The sequence below is a fragment of the Cebidichthys violaceus genome, unplaced genomic scaffold, assembly GCF_023349555.1.
Source record: "Cebidichthys violaceus isolate CVI_PGR_0920_01 unplaced genomic scaffold, fCebVio1.0.p SCAF_13, whole genome shotgun sequence".
Taxonomy (NCBI): Eukaryota; Metazoa; Chordata; class Actinopteri; order Perciformes; family Stichaeidae; genus Cebidichthys; species Cebidichthys violaceus.
The window spans coordinates 6,523,705-6,550,972 of NW_027176296.1; the positions used below are offsets into that span (position 1 = coordinate 6,523,705).

At 39.4% G+C, this 27,268-nt stretch overlaps 1 protein-coding gene across 3 annotated transcripts in view; it reads right to left on the minus strand.

The window, feature by feature from the left end:
* Nucleotides 1–16,969: 16,969 nt before the first annotated feature.
* kdm4b (lysine (K)-specific demethylase 4B) overlaps nucleotides 16,970–27,268 on the minus strand; it is a 50,092-nt gene continuing 39,793 nt past the window's right edge. For all 3 annotated transcript variants that reach the window (XM_068707528.1, XM_068707529.1, XM_068707527.1), the window contains exons 17-22: nucleotides 26,941–27,049; nucleotides 22,458–22,646; nucleotides 22,014–22,190; nucleotides 21,467–21,586; nucleotides 19,532–19,624; nucleotides 16,970–19,036 (exon numbers count right to left, since the gene is read on the minus strand). In XM_068707528.1, the coding sequence (XP_068563629.1) occupies nucleotides 18,593–19,036; nucleotides 19,532–19,624; nucleotides 21,467–21,586; nucleotides 22,014–22,190; nucleotides 22,458–22,646; nucleotides 26,941–27,049 (1,132 nt within the window). In that variant the 3' untranslated portion in view covers nucleotides 16,970–18,592. The remainder of the gene's footprint in view (nucleotides 19,037–19,531; nucleotides 19,625–21,466; nucleotides 21,587–22,013; nucleotides 22,191–22,457; nucleotides 22,647–26,940; nucleotides 27,050–27,268) is intronic.

Below are 27,268 nucleotides of genomic sequence, written 5' to 3' on the forward strand. Positions count from 1 at the left end.
GATTTTAAACGGGTAATAGAATTGATTTCAGAGAAGTGAAGCAAAATGGGGTTTAAGCTTCAAAGAGCCAATTGGCTGAGATCCTGGCAGTGTTGAGAAGGCTATGCAAAAAAAAGCATTTAGACTAAATAAAATGTATTATAGTAAATATTATTATTTAACAGGTCAGAAGATCACAACACAATGCTAAAGTGCAATAATATTTGTAAATTCTTATTTGCTCGTGTATAGTTCTCTTGTATTCCGAGTTGAGCTGGAACTGATAAGTCAGATCATTACCTGAGTTTGTGCTGAGAAAAAAAGGTGCCATGCTTGTGGAGTAAGGGCAGTAATTGCCTAATTTGCATAATTGTAAAAAGTGAGTAAAAAACACCCTAAGTATGTTTAGAACTACAAATGTACTTTCTTCTGTTGATTCTTGTTTTTTGTTTTTTTATTTTGCCATTGAAATAGGCCATCACTTCTTATGGACCCCATTGTTAATCACCGTCATAACGGAGGCATTGTCAGTCCGTATATGCAGGAGTTTCTCTAATTTTCATACTATTCACGGTTACGTCCCACTCCGTTAACCATGGTGGGATCAGCGGCGGGTATGCATACGCGCGATTAAATAGCGGTCGGACAAGGAGAGCGTCACCTCTCTGCTATGACTGCAGCGCGAGCCTGAATTGAGACACAGCTAGTGAGTGCTTAAGGGCGGCCCACGTTAACACCTGCTGCTTATTCACGACAGTAACTTTAGAACGGTACGTGCTTTAACGTCAGTCAAAACACCAGAAAAGTCGCTAGATTTGTCGCTAGTAGCTTTTTACAAAAAATAGTCGTCAAGAGGGTTCGGAAAGTCGCCAAGTTTCGCCAAGTTGGCAACAATGGTGCTGGGGATCCAGTGTACCGGTTTTAACTTCCCGTATGATATTCATTTTTCATACACTGTCATACCGGTGCATAGCCGAAACAACTGCTGGAACTCTTCAACAGGCAGCAAAATATATTGTTCGTGCAGACAGCGATACGGGCGGAGCTAACGCTAGTTGTGTATTGAGAGGGAACCCTAATCATGGTTAGAACTTTATAACACAACAATTATTAACCCACAACTAACTCTCTTTAACAGGGCAACACCACGGCACACAACAGTTTGTGACACAAACAATTTGTAGCACTAATAATTGTACATTTATAAAAGTACACCGCCGAACGGCATGCTGGGTACAGCTCGCTATCTAGCCTGTTAGCTAGTCTGTCAACAGCTGGGAGAGGCTCCGTCGCTACAGTAACGTTACATTAAAGAACAGAAAAGAGCGATGCAGGATGAACAAAGAGAGACCGAAGATGCACCAATACAATGTGTGCCCAAGAGAGGAGCCGTGTCTGCTGTTTGGAAGTTTTTTTCGAGGCCGTTAACCAGTAACGTTAGCGCTAGTGAAACAGTGAAGCCAAAGGGGCAGAAATCGCTTGAAGAGGCATTTGCTCGAGGCACTGCATATGACAAGAAAAGCCATAAAGCGGTGGAGCGACATTACGAATGCAATAACGATCCACCTTTGCAAGGACATGGTCCCGCTACAGACAGTCGAGAAAGACGGGTTCAGAGCACTGATTAAAACACTGGATTCAAGGTATGTCTTAACGGGGCGAAAATACTTCAGCCAAACTGCGATCCCAACATAATACGAACAACACCGAAGCAACCTGGAAGCGGAGCTACGTATAGTCGCCCACTTTTCTACAACAGCTAGTTCAGTTTATGGTGTATATACAACTATCTTAAAATTGTAAAACTTTAAGTTCTGTTTTTACTACGTTGCAGTTTGCACAATAAATTTGTTTTACATTCTGCAACTGTTTCATGCATTCTGATTCCTTCATATATTGTAACATTTTGTGGGGCCAAGCAAACCCTCTAGTAATCAAAGCCTTTATACATGATGACATTAAAATGTGTTTATATTCTATGTACTCCTGACAGTAGAGTAAGCCACTATAAACCTATATAAAAACACAGTCAAGGGAGAAAAAAAATACCGTGCTATACAGTGAAACTGCCAGAATCTTAAAAAATACCGTGATACAAATTTTTGGTCATATCGCCCAGCACTAACTGGGTCCATTCCAGCCTTCTCTATTAATTTGCATGGCATGGAAGAGCATTTGCGGTCTGCCTTCCTCCAGAATCAAACAGCCTATCCTCAGCCTTCCATGTGAAAACAGTGTCTATGTCTCCATCTGGTGGATGAATTGTGATACGGCCCTCATCCTAAATTAATTAGCCTTTAACATAGGCGTGAGCTATCCAAATAGCAGTGTACTATGTAGATATTAGTCATGAAAAATCATGAAATAGTAGTCAGGTAGTCTCCGACTATATCAGTGACCGGAAGAGCTCAGGAGAGATTCTCTAAAACTTGCATTCAATAACTGATATTTTCTCTGCATACCTTTTCTGTTCTTTGCCATCTAAGTGAGAAAAAAAGTGACACCGGTACTGAAGAACGCTAGCATTATGCACCTACATGTGTAACATTGATACCAAAACATGGCTGTGACCACAACAGACATCCTCAGAAGCATAGATTGTACAAAATATGGACTTAGTCTCCATAACGTCACCATAGGCCATCCTCTTAATTATGCATAAGTTAAAGCCTTAATATAATTTAAACGGGTGAGTAATATAAAGGTTCACCACCGTGCTGATGTTATTAATGGGGATATTAGCTATACAGACCAAAACCATTTTTTGTTCAAGGCTGTAAACATTTGTTTTTATTCTGTCAAATTGGTCACTATAACATCTATGGGGATTGACTCGCTTTTGGAGCCAGACTCGTGACCATTTGAGAAACTGCAGTTCAATCAGGAGAGACAAGTGAATGATTAGTAGTTAACATTTATTATGACAGATGATGCGTTAATGAGTTACACAGAAATTCTTTGGCGTTTGAACTTGACGAGGAGATTTGTGATCGAGTTGTGATTGCCCGGAGCGGCAACAATATAAATCCCCCCGTGGAGTCCAGACACTGGTGGTGATGGTGGCTGATGAGGTTGATAGGATGATGAGTTGATGAGGCTGATGAATCTGCAAAGATTGGGCGGAGATGGGTGGGGTGGAGGGTTGCGCAACAGCAGCACGAACTACTGAAGGTAGAGAGACGGTCATATTTAAAGACAGACAGCGACAAGATGGTAGGCTAATGATGTCGTTGTGCCATTGGCTAGAGACCAGCTGATCTAGACAGCTGATATTATGATTGACAGCCCCAAACAATAACAACAAGGACGTAATGTGTGCATGCATGAGGAGTGACGGCAGATGTATGGTAAATAAGCTATGGGCTTAGGCATGCATGAGTATAGTCTTCCTGTCTGAACTTACGCTAGAGCTTCATTTCTTGGCATTTCACGTTGGCTGCATTTTCCAGCACTGGAGGTTGCTGAAAAATGGTGCCAACAAGTCACAAAAGTCTTGTGACTGCAAGGCATCTATAATGACTTTCTTAATTCATTGTCTATGGAGCAGTTCCAGTACAGCCACTGAGCCACAGTCGCCATGACATTGTAAATTTGAGGACTGTCTTAGACCATAGGAATAACATGAATAAATTCTGAAAATATGTGTAGTTCTCCTTTAAGTACCAAGAGTTAGTTTCAGAAAATGTAACCGACATTCTGATTGAAGGACAACCTGTAACCACCGGACCACAACATCAACCCCACTTCAAAATCTTCTCAGAAACTTTACAGACTCGAAAGAAACACAGAGACTTTGTGCACTTAGACAAACAAAAATTACCCAAAAGGTTCTTTTGAAATAAAAATTAATTAAGAGCCAGCTGCAGAGCAGACGCAGTACAATTTTGTGGTGACTTGCCTGCAAAGTAAAAAAAAAAGGATAAGCGTCCTTGATTTGTAAGCTCTGCAGTTAAGAATTTCACAAAAAAATAAATAACAGCAGCAGAGCCAGCTCTGCCGCAGTGAATTCTCTCCCTTTAAGTGTAATTAAAAAAACTTCTGGCAAAGGAATGAATAGAAGGCTCTCAGTAGCATTGATAACCCTGGGGTGGCAACAAGCGAAGGTTTTAACAGGCTCCTAATAGGCCTACTAAAAGGGCCTTTAATATGTTTTCTCCTGTAAATGATCAAAACTCCTTTTCAGTAACCTCAATAATGATCTTTATCTAGAAGTGAAAGGGAAAATGTTCACAAAGGATGAAAGGGGGAAAAAAAACTCCTCCAGCGACGGCACTTGGATGGGCTAAAGGCTAATTGTGTCTGAAATGAGATTTTAAGCGGCTGAATTAGCAGAGGGTGCAGCACACGGCGGCTGAGAAATGGAAATAAAATGCAGGGAAAGCAAGCGCACATACAGATAAGCATGCCAGCTCTCTGAGAGTCTGACTCTGTGTTTGTGCAGCTCTTTAAACCACGCAGAACACCGTCTGGTGATTAATTAGGCTGACTTAGACGAGCAAACCCTGTCATAGCATATTCATCGTTTTTAGTCATTTACCCTCTTCTGCAGAGCAGTTTACAGTGAGTCACAGAATAAGATCGAATTCATACATCAGCAAATACAAGTCACTGCAGCCTGGCAACAGATGAAACAAAATACTCCTCAAAATGATTGTGTATGGTAAACAAGTGCATTTAAAAGAAATATTACAACAAGACAGGAGTGTTTTTAGTGCAAGTGGAGGAGAAACAAGTGAAGATGTTAGCCCCTTGAACAGTTGAGTTTCCAGGTTACTTGTGAAAATGAGTAATGTGAGTATTTAAATGATGGAGGGAGAGAAAGGAGACGGGCTTCAGATGTGGAGAACAGTGTTTATTGCACAAGTAAGGGACTAACTATGATGTAGCATCTCCAGCTGTGCACTCAGCTCTGTCAGCGTGTGTGGTCGGCATGAAAATACGCGGTGATGGATGTATTTGGTCTTGTCTAAGGGGAACAAGCCAAAGGGGGGGGGTTGCGGTCTCCCGAAGACTAATGGGCCGATTAAGAGCTTCAAGAAGGCGGCCATTTATTTGTTGTGTGACTGGATGAAGATTCACTTCATTAATAAGGCCCGGCACTTACCAACATTGTTTTTTTTCCTTCCCTCTTGCTCTCCAACAAGCCTCTCTTCTCTTCAGTTAATTGTGTCTGGAGCAAGAGAAAACTAATGTAGGCCTGTGGGACAAAAAAAACAGCAGCAGAGCAAAAGAACTACATCACTAAATTTAGACGTTCAAGACCGTTTCCTTCTTTCAAACAATGATGGCTGCTCAAACTGCATTTACTTTTTAAAAAGTTAAACAGTCGATGAATACATGTGTAAAATGTGTTGAGTGTTAAAATATAAAGATGAGTATGTGGTATCCATTTTTTTCAAGGATTATTTCTTGTACCGTTCTATTATGGTACTACAGGATGTAGGATGAAATCTGAAGACAAGATAGCTAAAACAATTTGTGCATCATAAAATAAGTTGGTTGTGTTAATCACACTCCTTTCAGGTGTAGTTTGCAAATGTTATTTTGTAGTTTTTAGTTCATACATGTGTTTACAGTGTGTTATGTTGTATTGAACTTCCTTTGTGGTTGCTTGGTTTTGATACCACCTTTCCATCTTCTTGCTCTGCAAAGTGAAGTGAACTTAAAAATGTCACTTGTAAGCTAAAATAATATGTAGTGTTAATGTAGGAAATGTCTTTATCCTCTAAACCCTGATAAGGTCAGAAATGTTGGTAAAGAAGCAGGTTTGGTAACACCTACGGTTTGGGGTCAAATTCTGTCACGATCTTGGAAAGGTATGATTTGTATCTCGTAGAAAAAAAAAATCCTTTTTGCATTAGCAGAGCAGTGTTCAGCATTTAATGTACAGTATGTCCTGATGATAAATTAAAAATATTTGTTAATTGATAATTCATCATTTTTCCTCCATAAATATGGATCAGTGTGTTAATTAAAATAATATAATTAAAGTTATATTGTACTGTAGTTGATACTTGAAAGGTGACAATAGTGCAGTACATCAATGCATTATCAGTTTGTGCTACCACTGAATGTGAAAGTTATGCCACCTGATTTTGGTGATGGGAGGTTTGTGTGAAAGGCTCATCTTTGGTTCTTCTGTTAAAATCCACATGACTGGAAACTCTTTGATGAAGCTTATGTTCGTTAACAGTGAAAAGTTTCTGATAAACCTGTATACTGCCCGCTCAGCACCAAATAGCAGACAGAGTTGGCAACTACTGGTGAACTTAGTGGAGCATTTAGCCAGATAGAGAAGTTCATAAAGATTAGGCACCTCCAACTTCTCAGTCAGATTTCCTTGGAACATGGGACAGTGTTGGCAGACATTATGGTAATACTGCTATAGTGATGTGATTTACAAGGCAGAAGTGTAATAAAACCTTAAGTCTATAACGTACCCTGTCATATCAACCAGCTTGTCAACATGATTGCCACTTTCCTCTGGAATTAGATCCCACTGCATTCACTGATCTCCATTTCCATGTGAGCCAATCAGCTGTCTGATAGTCATCGAGCAGGTTAGAGGTTTCAGTGTCGTCCTCAAAGACAAATTCACAATGACTTTCACCAACTTTGAACTTACTCTACAGCCACAAGGATACGTGCTGGTTTAAGGACCTCCATAGTTATTGTTCGATATTATCAAAATATCAAAGGTTTCCCGTTTCTTTCCCAACTGTAGTTGGGTCAGTCTAAACTTTTTTTTCCTTTCAGAGTCCTCATACTCATGTTTCTCCATAGTTTTACCCCTGGCTGGGTTCAACTGAATAAAGAAATCAAACTCTGAAGTTGTTAAAGTAATTGCCAAGCTGGCACATCCCCAGTTTCTTTGCAAAGACACAGCGGGCACTTCAGAATGTTAATGTCCACCCTGATCCAGTGAGGGCAATGCAGAGGTAGTGTGTGTGTGTGTGTGTGTGTGTGTGTGTGTGTGTGTGTGTGTGTGTGTCAGAGTAAAAAAGAGAGAGACCTCACATTAACGATTTTTCAGTAAGACACAGATTTCTTGTTCTTCCAGTGACCTTCTCTCTCCTCTTCTGTCCTCTTCTCATTGGGCTTCTTCCAAGTTTAGAGGCTCTTAACACTGAAGAGTCAAATTAAATCCTGTTAGTATGCGGACACGAAGGAAGAAAACACTGCTACCAATAAAACAGCTCTCACTGATCGCATAGAAGTGTATTTTTATCCTGCGTACAGTGTGACGTAATTTTCTTTTACAATGGAGCAGCCAAATCTTCAGTGATCACAAACAACTGTAAAAACATGTTGTGGTGACAGTTTATCAGAATCATGGAGCAAGAGTGTCACCCCAGAGCCAAAATTTTAATAATAAACATGTACAACATGAGATCATTTCCTCTCAATAATTTTCTTACAGTTCACTGAAAACAAAAGCCATACTTTAAATTTATATTGAAATTTGTGATCTATAACCATTTGTGAATCATCACGCTAGCACTGTTTGCATTGCCTCCAAAACGTTTTATGAAACAGGCCCCAAAAGAAATATAGCCCACAATATATATATATATATATATATATATATATATATATATATATATATATATATATATATATATATATATATATATATATATATTGCTCATAGTGACAAACCAACAGTGAACGAACTCTCAACTCAGCATTTCCTCTCAAGTCCATTTTCTAAACCTTTTAGCCTTTCTCATCAGTATCGTTTCTTGATGAAGCAGGCAGTTTTAAAGCCCTTAAAACTCATTGTGCACTACCTGTTTAGCACCAAATGGCAGACATACACAGCTAGGAACTAGCTGGTTAAAGATTTAGCAGCTAAAGAGACAGATATTTTCCTGAAGAGTATCCAGGTGTCCAGAAACACAACCCCAAACACCATATTAATGCTAATGTTACTCTGTATCTGCTGTAAGTGTAAATAAGCTGTTCACCATATCAACTTAAAAAATATGTCAATGTTGTGTTTACAGTTTCCGCTCTCCCCAATTGGCCAAAATACTACTTAATGCATAATTAAGCATTTCAATCATTTATCAGAATTTCTAATAATGAAAATAAAATGGTTTATTTACAGAAAATGTTATTCAGTTTCCAAAATAAAAAATGTAGAATTTATTTGGAGAGAGTTTCAGCTGGGTGGTAGTTCCTGCTAATTATACCATTTAAAAATAACTGGTGTGACGAGCCCAGCAACGAAGCACAAAAACATAATTCCCTGCTGTGTGATTAAAGTGTAAAATCAGAATTTCTGCCAATGAGACACAGCAGCAAGGAATAAACAGCAGTGCTGCGGTTTGCACTGTCAATTATTGAAAATATACTTACAATGTCTGAGGAGGAGGAGGCGCAGGATCATGTCTCAAAAAAAGGAGATTATACGCCACAGCCCCACAGCAACCCTGGTGGCCCTAATTCAATTTCATCATTATTAATGAATACATAAGAAAAAAATAATTTCCCCCAGGCTTTAAGGGGAAAGCATTTAAATGTTGTAAAGCAAATATCATACTGAATCTGGTGTTTTCTTTAATATGCAAAATTATGGCACTGTGATTGGCCCTCCAAACCAGAAGGTCGGTAAAAGATACGATACAAGATTAGATTAGATTATTATAGGTTATGATACGTATAAGCCTTCTGATGGAATAGATCAAAAGTCAAACATTTATAAAGTTATAAGTGTGTATTAAATGTTGTTGGGTGAGTTACAATTTAAGTAAGAGTTTTTGCAGAAGAAAGTTTACAACATCTGTATTTATTTTTTTTCTTAAATTTCTCATATTCCAGGTTTGAGTGAGCCTTCAGTTACACAAAACAGGACTTGAGTTATGACTCTCTGAAGACTAAACAAACATTCTGTAGGTCCACAAATATCTGTCTCCCATTCATTGTCCAAGGAGCAGCTCCATAATTGTGATGTTCACGGTAGAACCACGCCACCTGGTGGGGGGTACAAGCTATACGAAAATTCAGTCAGCAAGACCGCGCTAACAGTGTGTGTACCAGCCTCGGAATAAAAGCCTGTTGCTGTTCATCAAGTCGTTGTTCGTCTGGTGTATAATTACAATACAGAAACATTACATTGGCGACGAGGAGTAAAAGGAAGGAGTCGACACGGACGCGTTTTTTTCAGAAAGAAAAAAAGAGGGGAGAACGACAGACATGGAGGAGTGCGGCTAGGCCAAGCTAGCTAAGCTAACACAGACACGTGGATGGTAGTCGGCACACCGCAGCAAGCATGGCAGGAAACACCGCTGCTCTCCCTCCTTTCGACACCGAAACTGACCCTGGCTCTGTCGGACCTCGCTGGAATAAATGGGTGCAAAGGTTTGAAAATTACACCACTGCAATGAACATTGGCGGAGATGCTAGGCTCAAAGCATTATTGCTACATGTAGCAGGAGAACGAGTGCATGATATTTACTACACATTAGCAACAGAAGATGACGAATATGCAGACACAAAGCAGAAGTTATCTGGATATTTCTCTCCTAAGAAAAACGTACAGTATCAAGTGTATGTCTTCAGAAAAACTGTGCAGGAACCAGGAGAATATTTGGACAGTTATCACACTAGGCTGAGGATGTTAGCTAAGAACTGTGAATTTGCAAGTGTTGAGGCAGAGATTAAAACGCAAATCATACAAAGCTGTGCATCATCCAGGCTGCGCAGGAAAGCGCTAAGGGAGCCTGACCGTAGCCTAGATGAGCTTCTTGATCATGGAAGAACACTTGAACTGTCTGAAATGCAAGCGACTTGTAACCCTCTGATCCAGATAGTTTATTATTATTATTATTGAAGCACAAATTGCGCAACCAATCGCGGATTGCGCGCTACCATATAAATATCCGGGTTCGATAAGTCACTTCCTGTTTACATTCCACTGGACAGAAACTGAAGAGCAGCGACCGAACGTTCTAAGCCGTAACTAGACCGTAGTTCTCGAAGCAACTGAACGTTCTAAGCCGTAACCAAACCATTGTCTCTTGAACAGCAGTCAGCGGTCAGGTTTTTTGTTGACTCAGGGTTCCGGATCAATCCGGATCACCTGCGAAGGTTGAGATGGCGAGCTACAGGACGGAGCATTCCCTGGACCGCAATTCCCCTTCCTGTCCACAATATGTGTGGTAGGATCGAACAGAACTGAGCGTTCTGAACGTATTGAGGAATGAACTGAACTAAGAGTTATGAACTGTACTGAGGAATGAACTTTTTGAGTTATGAACTTTTTGATAAATGAACTGAATTGAGTTATGAACTTTTTGATAAATGCACTGAATTGAGTTATGAACTTTTTGATAAATGAACTGAATTGAGTTATGAACTTTTTGATAAATTAACTAACTGAAACTTATGAACTGTACTTAATATTTTGCATGTAATGGAATCTGTTTGTTAAAAAAGAAAAGAATTATAATATAACTTGTACTTAAACTTACCTGTGACTCTCTGTGGTTCCTTTGCAAAAATTGGGCTCCGTAGATGAGCCTAGAATCTTTTACCTTTACAACTGGTCCTTAAAATTCCTTTTAATTTAATTAAAAGACCGCACAGGTTACTGGTATAGAAAGAGGCTCAACAGCTACAGTCAACTGGATGGATCAAAAGATGACGCTGAAGCATCCAAACAACAGCAGATGGTCGGAAAGACGACGTTCTGACAACAGCTGCAGGAACTGTGGAGGTAGATATCCTCATGATGGTCAATGCCCTGCTAGAAGCAAACAATGCAGAGCCTGTGGTAAACTAAACCATTTTGCAAAGCAATGCCGTTCTAAAGCCAAAGACGGTGATACAAAACGAACGCAGTACAAGGCTAACCAACACCCTAAAAATGTCCATCACATAACAAAGACACCAGGTGAGGAAAAACCAATATCTACCCCTTCTGCTCCAAGGTTCCATTGCCTGTCAGTGGTGCTTTCAAGTGCAGCGTGGAGAAAGGACGGAAAACGACAAGGTGCACATTCTTTGTAATTAAAGGGGACGGATTCAATGTTCTCAGTTACAAAACTTCCAAAGCACTGGGACTGATCAAAATAGTCACAGCAGTATCATCCACACCACAGAGCTTCACAGTCGCAGATGAGCTAGTGGAGAGTCATCCTGAGTTGTTTCAGGGGATCGGAAAACTGAAAGACTTTCCGGTAAAGCTTCACATAAATCCCGACATTAAGCCTACATGCCAACCACATCAATGTGTGCCGTTCCACATCCGCCAGAAGGTTGAGGATGAGCTTCAGAAACTGGAGGCGGATGACATCATTGAGGAGGTCACTGGCCCGACACCATGGGTCTCACCTATTGTCGCACCTCCCAAGCCTAAAAACCCTGACAAAGTAAGACTTTGTGTTGACATGCGCCAAGCTAACACAGCAATAGAGAGGGAACGCCACATCACTCCAACCATGGACGATGTGATACACGAGTTGAATGGAGCAACTGTGTTTTCCAAACTGGATTTGAGAGCTGGATACCACCAGCTAGAGCTTCATCCAGACAGTAGATACATCACTACCTTCACCACTCACCTTGGATTGAGGCGCTACAAGAGACTGAGTTTTGGCATATCGTCTGCTGCTGAGGTATTTCAAAATGCCATATGCCAAAGACTGCAAGGTCTCTCTGGTGTGAAAAACCTCAGCGATGACATCGTCGTCTACGGTGCCTCCCAGATCGAACATGACAACAACCTCCGAGCACTGTTCCAGAGACTCAAGGAAAGCGGTCTTACACTCAATCGTGGAAAATGTGAGTTCAACAAGTCCAGGCTCGAGTTCTTTGGTTTCATCTTCTCTGCAGAGGGTGTCTCAGCTGATCCCAAGAAAGTCATCGCAGTTCAGCAAGCTGCAGACCCCCAGAATCCAGGTGAAATAAGGAGTCTGCTGGGCATGGCCAATTATTGCTCCAGATTTGAACCACTGCGCAAGCTCACCAGAAAAGACGCACCCTGGGTATGGGGCCCAGAACAGCAAGTTGCTCTACAGATACTGAAAGACAGTCTAACCAGTGACACTACAATATCATACTTTTACCCAGGTAGAGAGACAGAACTGATTGTGGATGCTAGCCCTGTTGGACTGGGCGCAATCCTCTGCCAAAAAGATGAAAAAGGGGTGAAGTACATGATAGCTTATGCTAGTCGGTCTCTCAGCGACGTGGAGAGGAGATACTCCCAAACAGAAAAGGAAGTGCTGGCCATTGTGTGGAGCTGTGAGCATTTCCACCTGTACATCTATGGTCATCCTTTAACTCTAGTGACAGATCACAAAGCACTGGAAATCATATGGAACAATCCCAGGTCAAAACCACCTGCCAGGATTGAGAGATGGGGACTGAGGATTCAGCCCTACAACTTCAAGGTGGAATACCGAAAGGGAGCCGACAACCCAGCTGACTACATGTCTCGTCATCCTATCTTGTCTCAGACAGCTGACAGTACACGTGCAGCAAAGGTAGCAGAGGAGTATGTGAACTTCATCACAAGTCATGCAACACCTAAAGCCATGACACTCACAGAGATCAAGAGAGAGACACTCGCAGACCCAAACCTTCAAGAGATTAGTGGTCACATCAGACACAAGACATGGCACCAAAGTGACAAGTCACGACATGCTGACATAGTAAAGCAGTTCAGACAAGTTAGCAGTGAACTAACAACATCACATGCATCAGACATTGTACTGCGGGGCACTAGAATAGTAATTCCCACAGCCCTACCAGATAGAGTGTTACAGCTAGCCCATGAAGGACATCAGGGCATTGTCAAAACCAAATCCCTACTCAGAACCAAGGTTTGGTTTCCAGACATTGATCGAAAAGCAGAAGCAGTAGTACGCAGTTGTCTTGCATGTCAGGCCAACACGCCAGTTGCACACACTGAGCCACTAAAAATGTCCGTTCTGCCAGAAGCTCCTTGGCATAGTGTTAGTGCAGACTTCTATGGACCACTTCCAACTGCAGACCATCTAGGATTCTATCACCGCCGGATCACACCACTGGCCTCAAGCCAATGCTACAGCTGAAAGATTCATGCGCACTCTAGGCAAAGCTATTTGTGTGGCTGAAACACAAGGCATTCCCTGGAAACAACAACTGAACGTCTTTCTACATGAGTATCGATCCACACCTCACAGCACAACAGAAAGCTCACCTGCCGAACTGTTGTTCCAACACAAGGTGTACACAAAGATTCCTTCGATCACTCACACTGCAAGTAACTGTTCAGACTCTGACGTGAGAGCAAGGGACAACAAGGCTAAAGCCAAGATGAAATCTCATGCAGACTCTCATCGTAATGCTACACCACACACTCACTCCAAGTGATGCTGTGCTTCATCGTCAGCCCAAGCACAACAAGCCCACCACACCGTATAACAGTAAGCCATACACGGTGACCAAAGTCAAAGGCTCCATGATCACGGCAGCCAGAAATGGACACTTCATTGTCAGGAATTCTTCATTCTTCAAGAAGATCACTCCAGAAGTAGTGGACATCTCACCAGATCCCAATGATGAGGATGGTGATTACAGTGATGCCTCTAAAACCTCAATAACACAGAGGTACCCCTCAAGGCACAACAGACGTCCTCCCGCCCACCTACAGGACTATAGGTAGCTTATGGACTGTTAAACATGTAGACAATATCTTAGCTACATACAATAAATGTGCTCAGAGACATGGACACTAATGTGAACTGTTGTGAACTTACAAGGGACTGATTTAGCCAAGTTCGGAAAAATAAATGATTTTCCTATCATTTATTGTGAAATTAATGTGTGGAGGGTTACTGTTAATACAGAGCTGCCATACCTCTAGATGAGTACAATGTTCAGTACAGTAAATTGAGTTGTGGAAGTTTGAGTAATATGTAAGAGCAGGCCTAGTTTCAGAATGTCAAGTTTTATGTTTGTATTTCTTTAAAAATAAAAGAAGGGCAATGTGATGTTCACGGTAGAACCACACCACCTGGTGGCGGCTACAAGCTATACGAAAATTCAGTCAGCAAGACCGCGCTAACAGTGTGTGTACCAGCCTCGGAATAAAAGCCTGTTGCTGTTCATCAAGTCGTTGTTCGTCTGGTGTATAATTACAATACAGAAACATTACAATAATTAATACTTTATTAATAATTAATCCCTTTTAAACAACTATATATATATATATATATATATATATATATATATATATATATATATATGTATATATATATATATATATGTGTATACATATATATATATATATATATATATATACATATATATATATATATACATATATATATATATATATATATACATATATATATATATATATATATATACATATATATATATATATATATATATATGTATATATATATACATATATATATATGTATATATATATACATATATATATATATATATACATATATATATATATATATACATATATATATATGTATATATATATACATATATATATATATATATATGTATATATATATATATATATATATATATGTATATATATATATATATATGTATATATATATATATATATATATATATATATATATGTGTATATATATATATATATATATGTGTATATATATATATATATATATGTATATATATATATATATATATATGTATATATATATATATATATATATGTATATATATATATATATATATATGTATATATATATATATATATATATATATATGTATATATATATATATATATATATATATGTATATATATGTATATATATATATATATATATATATATATATATATATATATATCAATAGTTGTGCATGTACCTGTAAAGTTTACGATTTTTGTAATGACATAGTGTCATGGTCCTGGGCCTTTTCGTTTCCTGTTTCTTGTTTTATGTCCTTTTCCCGCCTGTTTTCTATCACACCTGGGTTTCATTTGTTAAATAGTCCCTGGTGTATTTGTACCTTTTCTCCTCTGAATTGTCTGGTTGTCAACCTTCATAGCTTGTTTCTCAGTTTCAGCCTTGCTCCTATGGTTTTCCTAGTTTTTTTCAGTGATAAACATTTGTAGTATTTAATTGTCTCTTGTTACCGGCCTGTTTTTTGGGCTTCAGCTGTAAGTTACATTTTTCATTAAACCATTCAACTCTGTCTGCTGCTTCCTCACCACTTCATCTGTTTGGGATTGTGAAACATATATTATAATGATTTATATTGAAAGCTATGACATTTTTATTGCACTATATACTTTGACTTTTTATGATGTTTTTTATGGCATACTATGGCATTGTGTGTCCTACTATGGACCTTGGATGTATGGTAAATGGACTTAGTCTTCGGATCACTCAAAGCACTTTACATGACATGCCAACATTCACACTCATTCATAAACTTATGGCCTACAAGTCATACACACACTCATGCCTTTGGAAGCTGGGGTGACGTGGCTAAGTGGAGAGCAGGGCCGCATATCAATCAGAGGGTCGGCTGTTCGATCCCCGGCTCCTACATAGTCTCATGTCAATGTGTCCTTGAGCAAGACACTTAACCCCAAAATTTCTCCCGTAGCACTGGGTGTAGATAGATGCTGTATTGTAAGTCACTTTGGATAAAAGACTGTAATGTAATGGAAGCAATTTAGGGTTCAGTATGTTGCCAACGGATATTTGGACACTTTTCTATTTCATACGATAGACTCATGACATTTTTATATAACACTTTTATATGACAATGAGATGTTATTAATTTTTTTATGACAAATTATATTATGACTTAACTTTGTTTTTGCCTGGCATACCACTTCATTTTTATGATACTATATTCTGACATTTTGATGACATTTTCTATGTCACACCATATTATTAATCACTTTACAGTATGGCATTCAATGCTATGACATTTTCATGACATACTATGCCGTGAAATTTTTTTTAATGACCTTTTCGATTCATTATTATAGCATACTTTACTTTTCCATTTTTATGGCATATGATATTATAATATATTGATTACTTTTTTTCAGATACTATAGTATGGCTTTTTTATTTTAAAGTAATTTTTAATGTGACATTTTTATAACTTTTTAAGACATACTATACTACTACTTTTTTATTACTTTTTCCAACCTATGAATGCATGGATTTTTTTAATGACTTTTTCGACGTACCACATCATTTTTTTAGAACTTATTTCAACATACTATACTATGTTATATTGTTTGTTTTTTTCAAACTATGCTATGACTTTTTTCGACATGCTATAATCTGTTTTTCTCTTTTCAACATACTATGATTTGAATTTTGAAGGCGTTTTTGTCAAACTATACTATGAATTTTTTTATTTTGTTCAAGACAATTTGTTCAACTTACTATACTATGGCTTACTACATACTATTATGTTTTTATGACATTTTTCACATTCTACTATGGCTTTTACTTTTTTCAATATTCTATGACGTATTTGCTTATTTTAAAAAAAAAAATTTAGATACTATACTACGACTATTTAATTACTTTTTTCATCATACTATACTCTGACTTTTTATGACAAAAAACTGACGTTTTTATAACTGTAAAAAATCATGGCATAGTATTTTGTAAAAATACTTTTTCAACATGCTATATATACTTTTTTATGACTTTTTCAACATACTATACTTTGATTTTTTTATGACACATTTTGTATGACACTTTGATTCGTTATTTAATTTTGGATCAGTCAAAACATAATATTCCATAGCTCATTAACAACTAAAAGGAACATTTCCTACATCTCGATTGATATCACATTATAAATGTACATAGTGTTTTCACCCATCCCTCAAAATGACATCTAATAATCAGAAGGCCTTAGTAGATACTGAAAGGTCTTTTTCATTATCTTTCCATCATTAGTCCAAGGATTTTGTAACAGAAACTGCTCTTTGAATCTCTGGGCTACTGAACACACAAAACACCGAAGCTGGTGACTAGCAACCCACTTTAATCCCTATGAAATAAAATGTCCTTGATGGATATCATTTGGACACAAGAACACATTTGTGGCCCAAAATTTCAGTTGTGGTGACAGAAAAAAGAAAAAGAAAGGTGTGACATTTACACATTTGATTCACAATACACAAGGCCTGCGGTATGTACAAGGTGACAGTGTTGGGAAACTTAGTCCATCAGTAGTAGCACCTCTGAAGCACAAAATGGTCATATCTTGGAGAAAAAAAAGATGTATTCAACAGTACAAACTAAGTAATATGCCTTTGAAAATCTGTCCAAAAAAAAAAATCAATATTAGATCGGCCAAGTTTGTGAATTCTATTCAGAAAATGAACATAGAAATGATACAGTAATAGAAAAAAAGATATTAATATACAATATTGACTTGTGCATACAATTTAAACCAAGAATGATGCAACATAGTTCCAGATTTTAGGGTTCCTACAAATACATATTTTCCTTCTTCTAAATATGAAACATTTTCCAGAGTTTGATCCTTTAAATTGACCTCATAGTTTGTGCCAGTTGATGTGCTAATAGGAGAAAGCTGATAGTAAACAAAGACATCACTCGTTATAGTGGACAAACTGTTAACAGTAGATATATGACAATAAAAGCAAAGGATATTCCTGTTCCAATTACGACTGAGTAACATTCTCAAGGTTGTTCTGTACTTCCTTAACTGTGTTCAGACTTGGACGATATAATTCAATTTATTTTCCAAATGTAGGAACCCTGAGACAGTTTTGAGTGTGAAAAGTGGAGCTGCCAAATGACAGTTTGAATGATGTCAATACATAAAGGTCTCATTTACTCACTACCATGACACATCTTCACAACATTTCTATGCATCCTGCAGACATATTTACTAGTGTTTGCATTCAACATAGTTCTTCTATTACAAATAATTAGTTCAATATTTGACTAAGACATTTAAATACTGAGTTCCCCCAACAATACATTTTTTTTACCTCATTCTCCCCATTTACCTCTTGCAATCTGACAATAAAACACCTTACTGAAAATATCCTGCAAATGGACACGATCATTTATTTCCACCAAACAGTTTCAAAGCCACGAGTGGCTAGATTGAAAAATAGATATTTTGTTGCTGGTTATTTGATTTAAAAAAGGAAAAAGAAAGCTCCACAGGGGGCCTCAGTGCTGAGAGGCTGTTATAGTAATTAGCTTCCTGTACAAAAGAAAATGGGAGTGTGTTGTTATTGAATTAATGCAACGAGGTATGGAGTTTAAGATGGAGGAAAAAAGCACAGCAGCTGACCAAAAACGGAAAAAACCCACACGGCCCAAACATTTTTTATAATAATAATAATAATGTTAAAATAAAAAAACCTTCTTTAGCTGCTGCTTCAGAGCAAGCTAAAGCACCACTGCAAATACATTAACTCAAAAATAGAAAACTAACATGCATTAAAAGAGTGCTTGTGTGTCTTTTTCGCTCCTGCCCTGAACTCTTAGAGCCGGTGGAGTAAATGTTTTGTCCATTAATACAGCACTCAGTAGAATCCACCTCCATAAGCTTACTTCCTAACGGCTCAGCCTCCACTGGCAGAGTAATAATATAGGGGAGTCACTTTTTAATACAAGGGTCCTTGACTACTGTCCTGAGTGAAATGTGAATGGAGGAGGGTCTCCATGTAGGAAACGTCGACTGAAAAAGGGGTCGACTGTGGTGTCAGAGTGGAGTCCAAGGCCAGTGTTGACTCTGTTAGAGCATCGGTGAGGGCGACGCTCATGTCCATTGGGGTCTCAGCGTCCATCTGAATACCATTGGTTGAGGTGGCGGCATCATGTGGGGTCGCGGTGGGCTGTGATAGAGGTTGTGATGTCGGCAGTGTATGAATACTGTGATCTTCTGCTGCTAGTGCTCCTACCGGGGCTGTAGTTAGGGAGCAGGCAGGTGTATTAGTCATCTCCATGGAGTTTTCAGCCATTGGGGCCGAGTCTGAGGGCAGGCGCCGTCGTTTGGCTGCTTGGGCTTCATCTGCTGATGAAACCTCCTCCGATGGCACAGGTATGGCCTGAAAACAAACAGGTACAGACTTAGAAACTCCTGTCCCCATGTGTCCTCCGTCCGACTGTGTCCAAATTCACTCCCTATTTACTTTTGTCCATGACATTTACACTACCTTCTGCTAACAACCCCACAATGCAATGCTCCACATTTTAGAGATGAGAAAATGACAGCTGTGTGTCTCTACACCTGTCAGTGATGAGGCACAATAATAATAAGCATCAATGTGACATCATTGTATGGCAAGTGTGAAGCAAGAAAAATATTCTGTATATATTCTGTATATATCTGTAACCCCTTTTGTGTCCTTTTATTAACTAATACAAGCTATTTTTGAACTGCCCTTTCTTAGCATTTGCTTCTGCAACCAATTCTGAAATCGACAGCGTCAACCATGAGATACATCTTCCTAACTAAAATGTCTTCTTCTTGTGTATTATTACAGCATGTACGTAGGTGTGTGTAAGCACAATAAAAAGCAGAATTTCAGTAATATACTCACCAGTCTGGCTCTGACCCTCTTTGGCAGTTCCTGGTCCAGCTGATGGATCTCTGAGTGTTTTAGGATCAGCTGGCTCTGGTCCTGGAACTCAACCTGGGCGGATAACAAAACGTGTATTAAGAAACTGACATTTCCAACTGGTTTGTCTTCAGAGAGTAGAAAGCACAGTTGGAGAAGAGTAAAAATACACTCAACTTGACCAATAATAATAACAATCTGTATTTAAGTAGCACTTTTCTTAACAAGGTTACAAAGTGCCTTACAGAAAAAAGAGCAATCCAACAATAGGAATCATACAAATAAAAATACCGAAGGATACAAAATTAAGTGAAACAATATATAAAATGGCCCAGCAACACATTACATATTCATAAAAGCTGTCATAGAAAAAAGAGTTTTCGGAAGGGATTTAAAAAAATGTTAATAGTGTGGCATGTCTCCAAGCAAGAGTGTTCCATAGCTTGGAGGGCTGTATCAGCAGGAAACTACACAGTTTGCAAAGAAGAACAAGAAGCAACCCTGGGTAGTGAAGAAAAGAGTAGCAGGGTGGGTTTGTGAGCAAAAATTCAAACATGTACCCAGAAAGTCACAGATGTCTCATCCATAATAGTTCCATCAGCAACCACCAAAATGTCTTTGACCGTGGCCCTTAAGCCTTGAAGCCTTTTTTTAAAGTTAAAAACAAAACAAATACAAGGACATGGTCAGGGTTGCGGCCCTGACACAGTGACCAGCTGGAGACTTGTTTTGAATTCATTGTAACAGCACTTATTGTCTCTAACAGGGTTCTCAGTACTGCAGTCAGTGGGTGCAGATGGGAAAGGAGCAGAGAAAGATGCAACACGCAATTACTTTCTGAAGAGGAACTCATTGGAAAAACATACAAGGAATGAGTTTGTGGGGCATTAACATACATGCCACCTGTGGACACACGAATGAGAAACTATAAACCTGTCCTTCTAAGCTCACCTTTACACTAAAAACAGCTGGTTCAATATTTTACACATTAGAGTAAGACATTTTTACTCAGAGACTGCATGAGCCATTTGGGTTCAGTAATTGATATTTGGGTTATGAAGGAGCCTCCATAAACACTAACCCTGTTCTGTCAGTGTGTGTGTGATAGAAAAGCACTTACAGATGTGCTCACTAAACCAGCATCACGGCACAAGATTAACAACCTCACTTAACCTCGTCTGTTAATGCATTCCTGCATCGTCTATGCATGCAAGTGACTTTCAAGATGTCATCCCCTGACACCAGTCCTAGAATAATCTTTTTCAATTCTACATTTTCTACTTTGTAAGCACTCTCCGTATTTGCCCCATAAATTCCCCAGCATGCATCAGTGATGCTAAATCCCACTCCATGTTTTAATGCCACACTGTATCAAAATGCACTGTACTCTACAAGGGCAGGCAAGCTTTTCACACGTTGACACACACGCACACACACACACACACACACACACACACACACACACACACACAAGAACCAGGGAACCAAACCAGAGGACGGCAAAGAAATTAGAGCACCCTGTTACCGAAAGTTTACAGGTTCAATCACTTAAAGTCACTCTGCAGAAGAGCATCGGATAATTATGAAATTGATGTCGTTGCTTACAGTGTACTTGACTAACAGCTTTTTCTGCACCGCATGCTTGTAAAACTCTATTCAGAAATGTTTTTTCCAGCTAGATTTTACTAGCTTAAATGTATGTAGTTCATACATTTACACACATTGTAGCTGGGAAGTACAAACATTTTTTTAAACTTTTCAACAGCAGTTGCTCAGGAATATGATTGTTTTCTATAACGTTTTTAAAAATACATTTACAAATCTAAATCGTGATGTATTTTTTTTGTATAAAATTGAGACTTTCCAGACAGGTTTGACTGAGCATGGCTGACATCTAATAGTTATGTTTTTCCTCACCTGGTAGAATTTGTGGGTGTGCTGTCTGACAAAGGAAGCATTGACAACCTGACCCTCGGGTGTGCTGACCACAATCAACTCCCCCACCTCAGGAGGACCGGTACGCAAGCAGTCATGACTCTGAAGGAGGAAGAGAAACAGGATGTAGTCAAAGAGGAAGAAGATTGAGAGGAATAGAATTTGTGGTGTAACCCCCCACTCCCCCAATGCACATGTCATTTTAATAAACACTTTTCTTTTAAAAGAGTGATAAGCCCCCTGATATTAAATAAATTACAAGAAATGTGATTGAGACTTTCCACTTTTTCACAATTCAAACTGCTTTTTTAGTTTTGCCATTTTACAATACCAGATTACTTGATATAGTTCTCTAAATAAGTGAAGTTATCGTTACCGTTATGTGTGTATAATGTGGCATTATTTCATTAAAGCGGATATATAACAGTTGCTAGGATATTTTCTCCTGGCTTATTTAAAAAAAAAAAAAAAAGTTATTTCTGTACATTGTACACCGGTGGGTGTCTGTCTAAGCTGTAAGAACACTCACTAAGATGTTTTCTGGGTGCAGGTTGTCACAATATGAGCCGTCGTCGAAGTTGACCTCGTAGAATGTCTGCGTCGCCATGCCGATGATGGTACAGTGGTAGTACCAGCCGTCGCTGTTGCGACCGATCACCCTCTGGCCCAGGTTCAGAGTCTGAGGGCCTTTGGACGTCGTCCGGGTCTGGAGGGAGAAACACCCAGACAGATAATTAGAGGTTAAGACCAGATTAAACCTGTTTGTGAGCGCTCATCTAGCACTTGCTACAATCAGCAATGGTACATAAAGTCCTCTCTCTCTAAAAATCTCTACAAAATAAATTAACTTTTCATCCACTAGAAGTCAGTCGTTCAAAACCCAAATGACTAAACCCTAAAGAAGAGGCATTCAAGCTTGCGTTAACACAGAACTAAAGTGGTACTAATACCTTGATATGAACTACGCACTTACCTTCGAGGAAACCCTTTTATGCTTGTGACAGGTGACTGACACCACGTAGGGCCAGTCGGCTGGCGTCATGACAACTCCAGCGATTTGGGCGCAGGTGACGTGGAAGGAGGTGGCACAGTTCTCGTGTGAGCACTGGATGCAGGCACCATGGTTCTGATGGGCAGTCTTGCCATGGCAGAACACACACTTCTACAATAAAAACAGAAAATAAAGACAAAAATGTCTTTAATAAAAGACATTTTTCTTTTGTAGACATTCGATTAAAAACAACTACTGGTTTCTTCATTGCCAGTGAACATAAAAGTTTAGTTTCAGAAAGCATGAATTCAATTGCACTTCTCTGATAATGATCTGGTCAGGTAAGTAGCAGAGGGGGTTGTTAATCAGTTTCAGCTGCATTGGTGTTGATGGAATTAACAACAGGTGCACTAGAGGGGCAACAATGAGACGACCCCTAAAACAGGACTGTTTTTGCATGTGGAGGCCAATTCAAGTTTCTCCCTCTTGATCTGTTTGATTGGTTTTCCACTAGTGTTGGCTTTAGCTAGAGTCATTATCACTACTGGGAGCATGAGGCGATTTCTTAACCCTACAGAAGTTGCACAGATTGTCCAACCCCTCCAGGATGGCACATCCATGTGTGCCGTTGCAAGGAGATTTGATGCGTCTCCCAGCACAATCTCCAGAACATGGAGGAGATTCCAGGAGACAGGCAGTTACTCTAGGAGAGCTGGACAGGGCCGTAGAAGGTCCTCAACCCATCAGCAGGACCGATATCTGCTGCTTTGTTCAAGGGGGAACAGGTTGAGCACTGCCCGAGCCCTACAGAATGACCCCCAGCAGGCCACTGGTGTGAATGTCTCTGCCCAAACAATCAGAAACAGACTTCATGAGGGTGGCCTCAGGGTGCGGCGTCCTGTAGTGTGCCCTGTGCTCACTGCCCAGCACCGTGGAGCTCGATTGGCATTTGCTATAGAACACCAGAATTGGCATGTCCACCACTGTGCTTTTCACAGATGAGAGCAGGTTCACCCTGAGCACCTGTGATAGACGTGAAAGGGTCTGGAGAAGCCAAGGAGAACGCTATGCTGCCTGCAACATCGTTCAGCATGACCGGTTTGGTGGTGGGTCAGTGATCTGGGGAGACATATCCATGGAGGGACGCACAGACCTCTACAGGCTAGAGAACGGCAGTCCGACTGCCATTAGGTATCGGGATTAAATCCTTGAACCCATGGTCAGACCCTACGCTGGTGCAGTAGGTCCCGGGTTCCTCCTGATGCACGACAATGCTCGGCCTCATGTGGCAAGAGTATGCAGACAGTACCTGACGGATGAAGGAATTGGTGTGTCTATAAAGTGAAGCCCTCTGTAGGCTGAAACTTTTATTTCCATCAAAAAATGTGGCATCCTTTCGTTTCTAAGACATTAAACTGTCCATATCAGTATAGATATTTTATATAATTTTTTTTTTACATTGAGATCTGATGTGTTTTCAAAGTGTTCCTTTAACTTTTTTGAGCAGCGTACACCCTGCAGCTGCTCACACAGAAATATGAACACATAATCTCCAATATTATAGAAATGATCAGTGATATCTATATACACATATCTATCTATCTATCTATATACATATATATATATATATATATATATATATATATATCTATATACATATATGTATATATATATATCTATATATATATATACATATATATGTATATATATATATATATATATATATATACATATATGTATATATATATATATATCTGACACTCGCAAAAAGAAGGAGGTTCTATGCTAAGTTGTGGGTGACTTGACGTTGGGTAATCTTTAAATGTGAGGGGGTCGAGGGCTGTTTAAAGTAATGACTGACAGCACATAAAAACAGTAACTTAAAAGTGCTCAGAACATGCTTGTGCAATCATCAGTGTAAGGAGCATGATGAGATTCTCTACACTGAAAATGTCAACACTTTCTTAAAGAACAGCTTGTTAATAACAGCTTCCTGAACCACCACTATGACATTCAAAACATCTTTCTTTTTTTCCCCCCTGCATCCTTTTTGGTGTCTTGCATCACTTGTTCAACTCCTACTCTTGCACAATCAAAAGAGGAATTTCATATATTCCCCACTGGAACACTTCCTCTTCAAATCCCTTCATTCCATCCCCACATCCTGAGTGTGAAATTACCGCCAGGCAACCAAATCTGTGCCTTTGGCCGGGAAACTGGTCCCCTCTCCGCTGAGACGTGTGCCACCTTGCACACACAAGCCACACAACAATCATATCTTAATTTCAAATTCACTATCAATCCTTCAACCCCCCCCACCCCTTGTCTTTACACTTTCCTTCCCCGTCCCTCATTTGTTCCTTGGTTCAATTAAAATGAAAATGGAGAGAACAAGAGAAAGATGAAAAGTCGGGACGTACCAAGAAAGAGAATAACAGTATGTGAAGCAATCATTTGCCCTGTCACAGTGAGTTGCCTTCTCAATACACCAGGCTATGTTTCAGAAACATTATCTCTGTTCAAAATCCTAATGAAAATATGTATCCATTAAGAAGTCACCTGCAAAGAAATACAACAGACAGATAGAAGTAGAATCATACATATTTAACTCATGACAACATCCCTAGATCTAACAGACCAACCTATTACCAACCACCTTTGACAGCTGCCTCATCTTGAGACTGGTACCTTTTCTTTGTTCTTGTTTTATTGGAGTCTTCTATCATCCGACTGTCTGTCTCCCCAATCCCTCACACATTCTCTCTCATCCTTCCCTCTTCATCCTCCTCCTTTTTTGACAAATCACACTGCGAGCAGCTGTAGAGCAGCGCATGGCCGATCAATACAAAATAAAAATTCTTTAATAAACCTGCAATGCGGAACTTTTGTCCCCCCCCTCTGGCATTGAAGTAATTACACAAACACTGGTGATGCGTGCTTATGACGTACGTCTGCAGGTGAGCGCTCAAGTCCTCCTGTGCAAATACATGTGCATTGTGTGACCTCGTTTGGCAAGGTCTCAACAGAGCTGTGTAATATTTCACAGGCTGGTATGGTTTATACTTTTCAACAGCTGGAATATTTTTCCACTGCTGAGATCGCAGGCAGCTGGGACATCTAGCACCAAAGAAAATCCAGCAACAATTATCATTAGTTGTATGTCCATTTGTTTGTTCATGACTTTCAATTTCCAATTGAAAAATCTGTAACTTTTGAAAGAATTTAACAACAACCTTGATTTATAGAATTTTAAAATGTCTGATTTTGGCTCTATCCTCTGATAGCATAATACACTTTGTATGCCAATGCACACTAAATCTACCCACTGAAGTAAAATACAAACTCCCAAATTATAACAGTAGTTAATACTGATAAAATCATCGTCATTGTTTTGGTTTGTGTGTTGTTGTATGTCACTGGCGAATTTACCTGGAATGATAGTTTTAAAGATCGTATGATAATTTATTTAAGCAGCTTGCTTTTCAAAGCTTGAGGCCATTTTCTTACAAGAACAGAAACTGCAGTGCCTGTAGGCGCAAGATAAAACACTACCTTTGGGGAAGGCACATTTTTGAGGAATAACGGTGTCACTGTGGCTGAGAAATGCCAAAACAGCTAAGACAAAAGCAGCGTGGTCCCTGAAAACCCAATGTTTAAAGATGGAGGGAAAACAGATTGTTGAACACACTGCAATATGAACTGGTTTCCAAGTGTGCGTGTTCACATTTGATCAGCCCAGTCATCCGAATCATTAGACCGCAAAGCCTCTTCATATGGCCTTTTTAAGAGGAGCCGGAAGAGGAAACCTGCTTTGACAGCACTCGGACACAAATGACTTGTCTTTGATAGATTATGCAGAGAGATGGGGAGGGAGAGAGGTGACATTATGTGTAGATTTGTTATAATGCACAAGAAAGCACAGCCATTGCCTGTGAGGTAGGATCATGAGACTGGAGGAAGAGCAGAGCCCCGGAAGGAGGGATGGGGAGAAAGGGGACGAGTTGTGTTCAAAGACACGGCAGCAATGGGGAAATTGCCTCCTACACACGGGATCTATGCAGTTCATCTGGCGCAGTGAGAAATGACAGCTGATTATTCAGCCATTCCCCTCAGCACATGTGTACCCCATGTCCTCCACAGCTTGCGAAAAACGATCTATCCATCCACCAGGGATAGTAGGGAGTGCTATGGAGAGTGACGGATACAGAAGCCGTGAGTTCGCTTAAATGTGGGAAAAGGCCGTAGGAGAAGGAATAGGACCTATGAAGGAAGAGAGAAATCCATAACGCTCAGACAAGAAAAGAAATTTAACGGCTGCAGTGAGTAAGTTAGTAACTAAAGGGAGAGGATGAAGATTGTGACTTTAAAGATGACCTTGCTTTGGTTTAAATGTTGATCCCTGTCTGACATCACATTAATTCATGAGAGATGAATACATTTTTGCTTCATCTCTGCCTGAATTTACCAGATTCTTGCGTGTATCTGGAACGGCACCGACATCTACCGGCTCCCTCTCAATGGCGTTGACGAAGCGAGCTTCAGCCACAGCGATGGCACAGATGACATGGACCCACCTGGTTACAGAGGAAGAAACCAATACCCACTCATATTGTGAATGCAAAAAAGAGCAATGAAATGTTACAATCACCTTTACAAAGTCCGTTCCAAAAGAAATGTACAGGACTACAATGTGTGGATATCTCATATTTTATATTATAACCTACGTATAAAGTATTTTCAAGCCATCAGAAATCCTCAGGAAATGAAAAGTCAATAATAACCATATTATATCT